This window comes from Vespa crabro, chromosome 17 (genome assembly GCF_910589235.1).
Source record: "Vespa crabro chromosome 17, iyVesCrab1.2, whole genome shotgun sequence".
NCBI lineage: Eukaryota > Metazoa > Arthropoda > Insecta > Hymenoptera > Vespidae > Vespa > Vespa crabro.
Window position 1 is genome coordinate 4943679 of NC_060971.1, and position 10867 is coordinate 4954545.

At 27.4% G+C, this 10867-nt stretch overlaps 5 protein-coding genes across 6 annotated transcripts; 2 read left to right on the forward strand and 3 right to left on the reverse strand.

The window, feature by feature from the left end:
- Window positions 1-219: 219 nt before the first annotated feature.
- LOC124430247 (AT-rich interactive domain-containing protein 1A-like) lies at window positions 220-3706 on the reverse strand. The gene is made up of 7 exons (XM_046976531.1): window positions 3314-3706; window positions 2878-3072; window positions 2612-2695; window positions 2393-2527; window positions 1140-2319; window positions 623-1040; window positions 220-538 (listed from the first exon to the last, which is right to left on the reverse strand). The coding sequence occupies exons 1-7, from the start codon at window positions 3366-3368 to the stop codon at window positions 305-307; spliced, it is 2301 nt and encodes a 766-aa protein (XP_046832487.1). The 5' UTR covers window positions 3369-3706; the 3' UTR covers window positions 220-304.
- Window positions 3707-3962: 256 nt separating this feature from the next.
- Window positions 3963-5777, reverse strand: LOC124430254 (glyoxalase domain-containing protein 4). Of its 2 annotated transcripts, none has more exons than XM_046976549.1 (6): window positions 5493-5777; window positions 5374-5423; window positions 5018-5286; window positions 4761-4916; window positions 4498-4673; window positions 3963-4363 (listed from the first exon to the last, which is right to left on the reverse strand). In XM_046976549.1, exons 1-6 carry the CDS (start codon window positions 5580-5582, stop codon window positions 4235-4237), a joined length of 870 nt encoding a protein of 289 aa, XP_046832505.1. In that variant the 5' UTR covers window positions 5583-5777; the 3' UTR covers window positions 3963-4234. The 2 variants fall into 2 exon arrangements, with proteins under 2 accessions (XP_046832505.1, XP_046832507.1); XM_046976551.1 differs by having other exon boundaries at window positions 5381-5423; window positions 5493-5576.
- Window positions 5778-5902: 125 nt separating this feature from the next.
- Window positions 5903-7312, forward strand: LOC124430252 (pre-mRNA-splicing factor 18). The gene is made up of 4 exons (XM_046976545.1): window positions 5903-6053; window positions 6125-6409; window positions 6523-6951; window positions 7022-7312. Exons 1-4 carry the CDS (start codon window positions 5973-5975, stop codon window positions 7256-7258), a joined length of 1032 nt encoding a protein of 343 aa, XP_046832501.1. The 5' UTR covers window positions 5903-5972; the 3' UTR covers window positions 7259-7312.
- Window positions 7313-7461: 149 nt separating this feature from the next.
- LOC124430255 (pyrroline-5-carboxylate reductase 1, mitochondrial) lies at window positions 7462-9445 on the reverse strand. The gene is made up of 8 exons (XM_046976552.1): window positions 9306-9445; window positions 8958-9212; window positions 8711-8848; window positions 8375-8628; window positions 8207-8288; window positions 7999-8135; window positions 7723-7934; window positions 7462-7629 (listed from the first exon to the last, which is right to left on the reverse strand). Exons 3-8 carry the CDS (start codon window positions 8799-8801, stop codon window positions 7557-7559), a joined length of 849 nt encoding a protein of 282 aa, XP_046832508.1. The 5' UTR covers window positions 8802-8848; window positions 8958-9212; window positions 9306-9445; the 3' UTR covers window positions 7462-7556.
- Window positions 9446-9451: 6 nt separating this feature from the next.
- LOC124430256 (transmembrane protein 147) lies at window positions 9452-10641 on the forward strand. Its single transcript, XM_046976553.1, has 4 exons — window positions 9452-9593; window positions 9706-9844; window positions 9979-10200; window positions 10283-10641. Exons 1-4 carry the CDS (start codon window positions 9517-9519, stop codon window positions 10532-10534), a joined length of 690 nt encoding a protein of 229 aa, XP_046832509.1. The 5' UTR covers window positions 9452-9516; the 3' UTR covers window positions 10535-10641.
- Window positions 10642-10867: the final 226 nt, after the last annotated feature.

Here is a 10867-nt window from a genome sequence, read left to right on the forward strand (position 1 = left end):
TGATTACATGGATCTTTTTTAAACAAAATTATCCATTAATTATTTTCCTTTAATAAATGGTACGTATTACAGGTATTTTTTTTCTTTTCCTCTTTTTTTTTTTTTTTTAGTGAAAAATTTTTGTTTTTCATCTAATTTATAATTTATAAGAAAAAACGTGAAGTTCTTAGAATAAATTAATTAATTTTTTGTCTTTTCAAATATTTGTAATTGTTAATATTTTGTTAATATTTTGTTTATTTATTATATATAATTCTGTATCTTATTTATTTATACCTTATCTACTTAATTAGTTGAAATATATTTAAATTATTGGTAGAGCGAGATCTATGAGATCCTTTCCAAAGTATCTGAAGGCATGAGTATAAATATTGAACGTAGTATTACCAAGTGATACTGGGCATAGATTATTTGGTCTAGCATAGAAACATATCGTATATAAGGCCATTTCAAGTTCCGGTGTTGTACCTACGAATATCGTGACATTTGGTCTGGTGATACCATTCATATTGAAATTTAATTTAACTAGTGAAGCTTTCTGAAATTGAAAAAAAAAAAAATAAGAATTCATTTGATTAATAATAATAATAATAATAATATAACGAATTATTTTCATGCATACGTTTCCAAGATCCATTTTATCAACGTATCCCATATAATTGATATTTTTCGATGATTCTTCGTGATTAAAATAGATCCAATCTTGGACACCTAAAATATCGGTATCACCATAAACCTCTGACGCAAAGACACGTTCAAATCCTGAAGAAGTGCCATGAAATTGGGTGAACCAAATGTGACGTAGAATGTCTTTTCTTTCAAAATCATCGGGATCAATGAAGCCACGTGATGACAACCATTTCATCGCTGTGTGCATAACATTCGTATTTAAAATAACATCCAAGAAAATATTTTCCTCCATACGTTTTTCGAAAGTTCTGTTTTCTTTTTTACTTGAGTTACGTTCATAATTCTCGTACAACATGCGAATAACTTTGATCGTTAAAATATTGTACGCATCTGATTGTACGTACAATAGTCTGAAAAGAAAATTTCATTTATTATGCGACCTAAATCATTGTAATATAATAATTATGTTGTTATATAAATGATTATATAAAAAGATAAAAGGTAATTACTGTCTTTCAGCGACGTCTGTTACGTTACCAGGGTTCGAACGAGCTTGCAAATTCATTATTATATATTTAGTTAGATTGTGTTCCTCTTGGGCAAATAGATCTTCCGATATTTTATACAGATCATTATCGCTAATAATATATTGATAAATATCAGCCGTATTAGCGGTTGTATTATTTATTTGCTTATTAGAATCATTTCCTTGAACGTACAAATTTGTATCATTTTTTGTAACCGTTGAAACACCTGTTACACCTAATTGATTCGGTGATCTAACATTGTTCCCATCCGATATACCAGGGATATTAGATGGTGGATAATAAATTCCGCTATTAGCTATCGGTATAGCTGAATTTTGCTGTGGATTCGATCCAGTAGGATTATACATTGGATTTGGCGGAGAACCCATATTTTGTGGATCCATTGTTCCATTTGTACCATTGACAGGATAATTGTTAAAGTATTGATTGTTGTAAGTTATGTGCGTTGTTGTACCAGTACTGCCACCAGTCGAACCTTCGGTACCACTTGGTTTAGGTTCGTAATAATGTTGATGAGGATTTATCAATCTATTTACGCCAGCATTGATAGTTGAAAATACCAAAGCTTCCTTAATCATATCACCAAAACCTCTACCACTACTTTGCTGGCCTGGAACCATTAATACCGTTTGTCCTGGTATGTAAGGTTGTGCTGCAGGCTGAGCAAGATATTGTCCTTGTTGTTGAGGATAGAAAGCAGGTCCAGATCCATAACCACCAGGTGCATAACCACCAGGTGCATAATGATTATTCATTGGGTGACTAGTTTGCATATTTGGATAATGTGGAACACCGGATTGTAATGGATAATTATGTGTTACAGGAAATGAACCATGTCCTTGCGGATAATTCATTGAATGACCACCAAACGGTTGTTGTGACATCGGAGGTATAAATGGACTTCCAGGATTAGAATGAGGAATTGTTTGACTTGGATAAGGCATTGAAGCTGATGGATATGGAGGATTATGCGGATGTGAAGGTTGCGATCCAAAATTGTTGTTGGGATATACGCTTGGTTTAAAACCAATTGGAGAATTATTGTTAGGATATACGTCCGGTTTAAATCCAATTGGAGATTGGTGTGTAGGAATACCAGATCCTTGATTAACATGTGTACCAGAGTGTCCAAAAGATGGTGCTTAGAAATAAAATATTGAATTATTATAATTTAACAAAGTATTCTGTCGTTTCTACATACAAATATATATTACCTTGAGATGGTGCAGACGAAAAAAGAGGCTTTGAGTCATGAATTGGTATAATTGGAGCTGACGGAGTATAAGGTGATGGTGGTTTTGCGTTCGCGTTAAAGCCTATGTTAGACGTCTGATGATTTACGTCAGTTTCTAGGAAATAAAAATGAAGTCTTTTAGAATAAAATAAAATAAAACATTATTTATATATATATATATAAAATTAGTGTAACTCACTTGGCTTTGTTGCTCCCCCTCCTTCGCCATGTAAAAATGGTGTATTTATATCTTTATTTGATTGTTGATGTGGAACTGCACTTCCTAGAATATTAATATTTATTTTTTATATTTATTGATAAACAAGAAAATGTTTACAAATGTAAATACGTAAGATATAGCTGCGATTTGAAAATTTTGACCTTTTAATTTGTATATATTATCGAAGTCATTTGTAAAAAAAACAATGTTATCTATTAACATATAGATTATTCTTGTGTATATACCTCTCATATATCCAGTATTTAATGGTTTTGAATTTATCGACGAAATTTGTTCATGATTTGGCGAAGCTGAAACGTGTCCCCTTGAAGAATATCCTCCACTCGAGGATAATGTAGGCTTAGATATTCGATGACTTGAAGATGAACGACTATTGCCGAAGCGTAATGAAGACGACAATCTTTTTGCACTTGTATAGCCTGTAAAGAATATGTAATATATGATAAAATATAAGGTAAGGTGATTAATGATTATCTATCAATATTGAACATTAGTAAATATCACCGAGATAAGCAATATTAATCAACGAATAAAACTCTGTGTAAATAAGAAAAATAATTGTACATATACGGTCGCTTATTTTTCACAAATTACATTTAGAATTATATTAGATAATATACGATTTTGTTAATAAAAAATTTCCAAAAAATATAGACTAACCTATGTCTATAAATCCCAAAATAAAGAGTAGAAGAAATATCCTTAGCCACATCATTTTAATCGGGAACGATTAAAAATATGTCTCGTTCCTCTCGTATTTTCAAATAAACTGCGTGGCGCGTCTATTGAAATTATACTTCGCATTAAGAAATGAATTTCTACAAATCAATGATTATATGTAAATAAAATGAAAAAATTAAGTCATCTATGACCCCAGAGAGATAATATATAATTCAGTGAACTACGATTTCTCATTAAACGAACTGATTGTCGGACACATCCATTCAGTATCAACATAGTACATAGTATATATACTACGTTGATAAATGTGTTGTTACGACACGAGATAAATCAAAACGAATTTTGAAGCTTTAAAGTGCAATAAATAAACTTTTCTTATTTTATGATTTTATCATTATCACATAACCATTGCATTTAAATAAATATTTAAAAAATATTTTATACTTAAAATAAGATGTATTTATATTAATGAATATGAAGCATTTGTGCAATTGAGCAATGTATATATATACATATATATATATACATATATATGAAAATAAAATTTATATAGAATTGTTAAAAATATTCGACTCAATTTTTTTTTATCAATTTCCAGAATTATTTTGGGAAAAAGAATACAAAGAGCTTTTTGATAACATGATCAGTAATATTAAAAATCAATATATTATTTTTCTAAATTACAAAATTTATATTAATAGAAAGCACTGATAATTCATTACCAAATTAGACAATCATTAATATTTACAAAGTAATAACCCAGAAGTATCTACCCTATATATATATATATATATATATATATATATATATATATATATATATATATATATATATAATATATAATATATAATATATTATTATTATTATAGTTCAACATAAAAATAGTTGTTGCTTAATTTTTTATATTTTTAAAACGTTCCCAACAGACGATTTTGCAATGTATTTATCCAGAATTTTTTCACTTGGATAATCTGGAACGGATAATTTACGAAATCCTTCGTCATCAACGAAACATATTTCGTGATCATCCTAGAAGAAATAAAACTTAGTAGTAATATAACATATTGTTTAAAGAAGATTTATATCTTCTACAATTAAAAAAAAAAATATATATATATATGTTCTCAAATATATCAATATATAGAAATATTTTATGTACTCACTGGGTCAGCAAGAATGATAACTCTTACTGAAACTTTTCCTGGCGTGTCTAAAGTTATCAAATCTGTCAATATTTTGTTTCCACTTTCCTTTATCTTTTTCTGTATTATTGGCTGTTCAGCCAACGGTACAGAAAATGCTATACGACCATATGCTTTTGCATGATCCACCTTAGTACCTAATATATTTAATTAAAATACTTAAATTAGGAGATCTAACATCTTACATTTCAAATGAAATTCTAAATAAATGTAAAAATAGTTACCTATATCTACAAATTCAAGTTTAGCTTGATCTTTGTCATAACACATCAAAACTCTATTATCCTCCTGTTCGATTACCTTCATATCTAAAATATCTTTCCAATAAGCTATAGTACTTTTAAGATTCGAACTGGATAATGTTACCTTCTGTACGGGATCTGTGATAAAAAATTCAATTATAAATCCACAAGAAAATATAAATATAAAGCGTAATTTGTAAAAAGAAATAAATCTATCTTATTGTCATTATTAACATTACCTTTATCTTTAGGTTGTGGTTCATTAATAATATAATACTTGTAACCACCTGGTGCTTGTAATACAAATTTTCCATTTTCTTCTTCAACAACAGGCCATCCACTGCTTTTTGCTCTATCGATTGCTTCTTTAGAACGAATTGTTATTCCACGAAAATCATTTCCACTTTCATAATGAGAAATTCCATAGTTGTAAGTTAATTCAACTACAAAATGATTATCTTCCGGTCCATATCCTATCATCGTTTTACTCCATCGATTTGCGTAAGGACTATAATAATGTTCATAAATAATTAATTATTTATATATAGAGATTATATAAATAAAATAAAATTAATAAAAAAAAATATAAATTGACCCATTACAAGCAGCCTCACATCCATCGGCGAATTCTTCATGTCTCAATACCTAAATCAAAATTAATATTAGAACAATAGAAGAACATAATGATGCAATCGTATGAAATGATAAACTTACTTTCATTCCAAGAATTTCTCGATAAAATTTCATTGTCTCTTTGCGTTCAGCTATTTTAAATACAAAATGCAATGCACGGGCGCAGATCATTTTGAATATTATTAAAAAGTTCTTTTAGAAAAAAAATATAACAAAATTGGCACAAAGTAAATCTTACAATTATATCCTTATCATATGCACTGATAGAACCTGTTGACAGTAAACCTGTACAATTTTTATTAATCGAAGGTATTTGCACGTCATATTTATATAGTTCCTCACTGGAACAATCACTGGAAATAAAAATTAAATACCGACAACCGTGTTTTTATTTGTAAATTATCAGTTTTACCACTAGTTACTTTCTCTAGCGATTAAATTCCTATATAGATTGAGGCAACTAGATAGTCATTATTGTATATATATATATATATATATATATATATATGGTTAAGATTGCACAAGTGTCTATAGTCATATGATAAAAGAAATAATTCAGTAATGTCAATTGGTGGTGGTCTTAATATTTTAAAAGCAGAAATATTAAAAAAGCGGAAACAATTAGAAGAAAGTAATGTTTTAGTGAGTATAATATTTTCTTTATTTCTCCATTTGAAAATCTTTTTTATTTATAAATATTGACATTTATTTAGCAACAAAATAAGAAATACTTCAGAAGGGGAGAATTGGAGTCTCAATATAAAATTGAAAATTATGAGACTAATGATATTAGTATCGATATTGTTAAATCTGATGTGAATCAAGAACAACAAGAATCAATAAAAGATAATAGTTTAGAACAATCAACATTACCTAGGCCAGAAGTAATACGAAGATTAAGAGAACGAGGAGAACCTATATTGTTATTCGGAGAATCAGAAAAAGAAGCGTTTAAAAGATTAAGAAAACATGAGATTTTTGAAGCAGAAGTAAATAAGGTAATAAAGAGTTATATCAACAAAGTTATTTTTTATTGCTATAAGTTTGAAATGTAAAAAAAAAAAATTATATTCTTTATATATATATATATATAAAATTATATATATTAAAGGGCTTTAGAAATGATTTCCAAGAAGCAATGGAACAGGTAGATCAAGCATATTTAAATGAAATTTTAACATCCACAAAATCACAAGATCGTAATGTAAAAGGAGATGTCAATGTACCTGAAGAAGGTACCACTTACGAAGATATACAAAAAATGTCTGACAAATTAAACAAAGGTGATAGGGACTTTGATATAAATGTTATTATCCAATTTATCCAATTCCTAGTACAAGTATGGGGTAATCAGTTAAATAGTAGAACATCTGAAGAAAAAATGAGTACACAAGGTAAAATGGCAAGTGCAACTTATGCTCAAACAAGAGAATATTTAAAACCACTTCTCAGAAAGCTGAAAAATAAATCACTTCCTGAGGACATAACAGATAGTTTAACCGAAATTGTGAAACATTTACTTGAACGTAATTATATTCTGGTATGTATAATATTTTTTGAATAGATTACGTATGCTTTAAAGACATTATTAAAAAAATTTCATATTTTAGGCTAGTGATGCATATTTACAAATGGCAATTGGAAATTCTCCTTGGCCTATTGGTGTAACTATGGTTGGTATACACGCACGTACTGGTAGAGAAAAGATTTTTTCAAAAAATGTAGCACATGTAATGAATGATGAAAAACAAAGAAAATATATTCAAGCGGTAAAAAGGTTAATGACTAAATGCCAAGAATACTATCCTACAGATCCTTCACGTTGTGTGGAATATGCAAAAACATAGGTATTTTTTTTTTTTATAAAATCATTCTCCCTTTAATATGATATAAAGAATAATTGTGACATATACAATCTTAATAAATATGTAAACTTTATTAATATTGTAAACAAAATGAAATCAAAATTATTCTATGATGAAAATTGTAACATTATTTACTTTTTACCTTATTCATATTATATTTATTATTTATATGATTAAGTTAAGATTATATATTTATGATTATTTTGATTTTACTGCTACAATTTAATTCTATATATGTGATAAACTATTATTAAAATAAATTTAAAAATCTATTAATAAATTAAGCTTTAAATATTCTACTCATTTCATTAGCTTTATTAACAGCAGCTTCAACAGCATTCATCATAGATCCCCTGTGAAAATAATATAGAATGAATTTGTATTTAAATTATTATGGAATTTATATACATATATATATATATATTTATATACATTTAATAATGTACCTAACTTGACCACGTTCCATAGCATGAACTCCAGTGATAGTAGTTCCACCAGCTGAACAAACTTCATCTTTTAATTGACCTGGATGTCGTTCTGTTTCTATTACCATTTTACCAGCTCCTACAAGTACTTGAGCAGCAAATTTTGTTGCCATTGGTCTAGGCATTCCCATTTTCACAGCACCATCTGCTAAAGCTTCTACAATGAGATATGCCTGAAAATAGAATCTTGTAAATCTATTGTTAATGATAATACATTTTTTTATTGTTTTTACTTACATAAGCAGGACCAGAACCTGACAAACCACTAATCGCATTCATAAGAGATTCAGGGACATTCTGACTAATCCCAAGAAACGAAAATAATGTATCTATTAAAATTATATCCTCCTGATTTGTGTTTTTACTACAGTAAACTAAAATTTGTTAAATACGTCAATATAGTACGATGAAAATTTTTGTTAGGTATTTTTCAAAAACGGCATACCTGTGATACCTTCTCCAACCATTATAGGTGTATTTGGCATAGATCTGATCACTCTAGGGTTTGAATCAACGATAGCAAGTTTCTGAAAACATTTTAATCATATAAATTTAAGTATGTATAAATATAATTTCAAATATGAACAAAAAATTAAATATAACTGCAATTTACTTCTATCAAAGTATCTAATGACATTCCCACAAGTATAGAGACATATAATTTATTATCAATTTTTCCTTTAAGTGTTTTTACAACTCCATCAAGTGCATCATCGAGCATATGTGGTTTAACTGATAAAAATATAACATCGCTTTTTTCTACAACTTCCCCATTTTTAAATGTTGCTTGAGCACCAAGTTCTTTCCAGAAAGTAAGTGTTCTTTTAGTACGTCCAGACACCCAAACATTTTTAGGATCTAGGATACCTATATAAAAAAGTTTTTCATTTACTAAAGGATTATTAAAAGATATTGTTTCTATATTTATTTATTTGTTTGTTTATATTACCTTTACGAATGAGACCTGCTCCAATAGCAATTGCCATATTACCACCTCCAATAAATCCAAGTTTAAGAGATTTAAAATTATTTTGATCCATAGTTAATAATATTATATTTGATGTTTTAATGAACTCTTTTCTTTTACCTAATTTTATTATTAATTGGAAAATTATTAGATAAATATATATGTACTAAAAAAAATTATTAAATAATATTTCCAATTTAAAATATCTATGATCTAATTTAATTTTCACCTTCATAAACCTTGATATGCAAACGCTATTTATCTCTGAAGATTTTAATTTCTAAATAGTAGTCTAAGATATTTTAGATTAAAACTTTCTACCGATAAGAAACGATAACATTTGAAAAAATCCAAGAGTGACATTCAAACAGCAATAAATCTTAATGATTTTAATGATTCTAATAATTCTAATGATTTTGTAGAGTCATTCTTCACATTGTAGTCTTTCTAGTCACTGATTGGTGCGTATGTAAATGAAAATAAGCTGGAAAACAAAGGACATTTAAAATGTTAAACAAATTAATATTTATTGAAAATTTTTTTTTACATATTAAATAAGAATGATAGTAGATCTTACATGTATGAAACCCCAGATACTTGCATTTATAAAATTTGTGTAATAAATGTTGGTACGATGACCTTGAATTTCTCAAAGATGTGCAGTGGTAACCCTGACAAAAATAAAGTTACCTTTTGATTAGGTTACCTTACAATCATGATTTGGTGAAGGAATCGTGTTTCTTTATTGTATGATAAATAAATAAATTAGTAAAAACTTATTATAAAAAATGACCCTATATCATTTTGGTAATTGTTTAGCATTAGTATATGTTCCATATTATATGACCTATAAATACTCTGGTTTGTAAGTATATATATATATATATATATATACACCTATATATGTATATGCATATATTGTTATTTTAGGATATATTATAAATGAAAATATCTTTAATACAATGTATTATTTATAGGTCGGAATATGGTGCTTTTTGGAAATGTATTCAAGCTGGAGGTATTTACATCTTTACACAATTGGTAAAAATGTTAGCACTTGCTACTTTCTTTCCTACAGCAGATAGTGTTGGAGAGGAAGGTTTTGATTTATTTGGTGTACGTATAAAAATTATTAAGTTATCAATAAAATCGTAATCTATAATTTTATATATTATAATATTACTACAAAAAAAATCTGCATATATATATATATATATATATATTATAGATATCATATGTTTTACTTGTAGGAATTTCTGAAGTCTTCTATAGATTTAGCAGATTTAGTAGGTATCCTCCTAGTACTTAATGGTATTCCTGGTAAAGGTCATGCCAAAGTATTAACTGCAGGAATAGGTTGGGCAGGTGCAGAAGTTCTTCTCACAAGATTCCTATTGTTATGGTTTGGTGCACGTGGTGCAGAATTTGATTGGAAATATATACAGAAAAGTTTGGAGTCTAATATTAACTTGGTAAGAAATTAACTTGTCTACTGCAATAAAGATGATATTAAATAACTTTTTAAAATATACATTATATACATCTCTTTTTTAGGTACAACATATAACTACTGCTACACTTGTATGGCTGTGGTCAAGACATGATTTAAAACGCAGCTTAGTTCCTATTGTTATTTGCATGCTTTTATTAACGGTGTATAGGCCACTTGTTCTAGATTGTTTAACATCTCTTTTATTAGCTGGTGCTTGGTCAACATTAGTCGTAAAAGCACTTACAACTTTAATTATGGGAGTGATAACTTTACACATTTATGCTGGATTAGCTCATTCAATTGGAATCTTTTAAAAGTCAAATTAATTTTTTTAGTTAGTTTTATATTATTTAGTTAAATTTCTTATACCACTAAATGTTATTTGATTTATAGAGTTTCTCATTAAAACATTTTTATAAATTATCGTCTCATTAATTTCTTATTAAACTGTCATGTCTGTGTATATATAATCTATTATATATATATATATATATATATATTTATATATTTATATATTTATATATTTATATATTTATATATATATATATATATAAATATATTGAAAATTTTAATATATTATACAATGATATTTTACCAGTGACATAACATTATATAAATTATCTCAATTACATCTTATATAATGATTC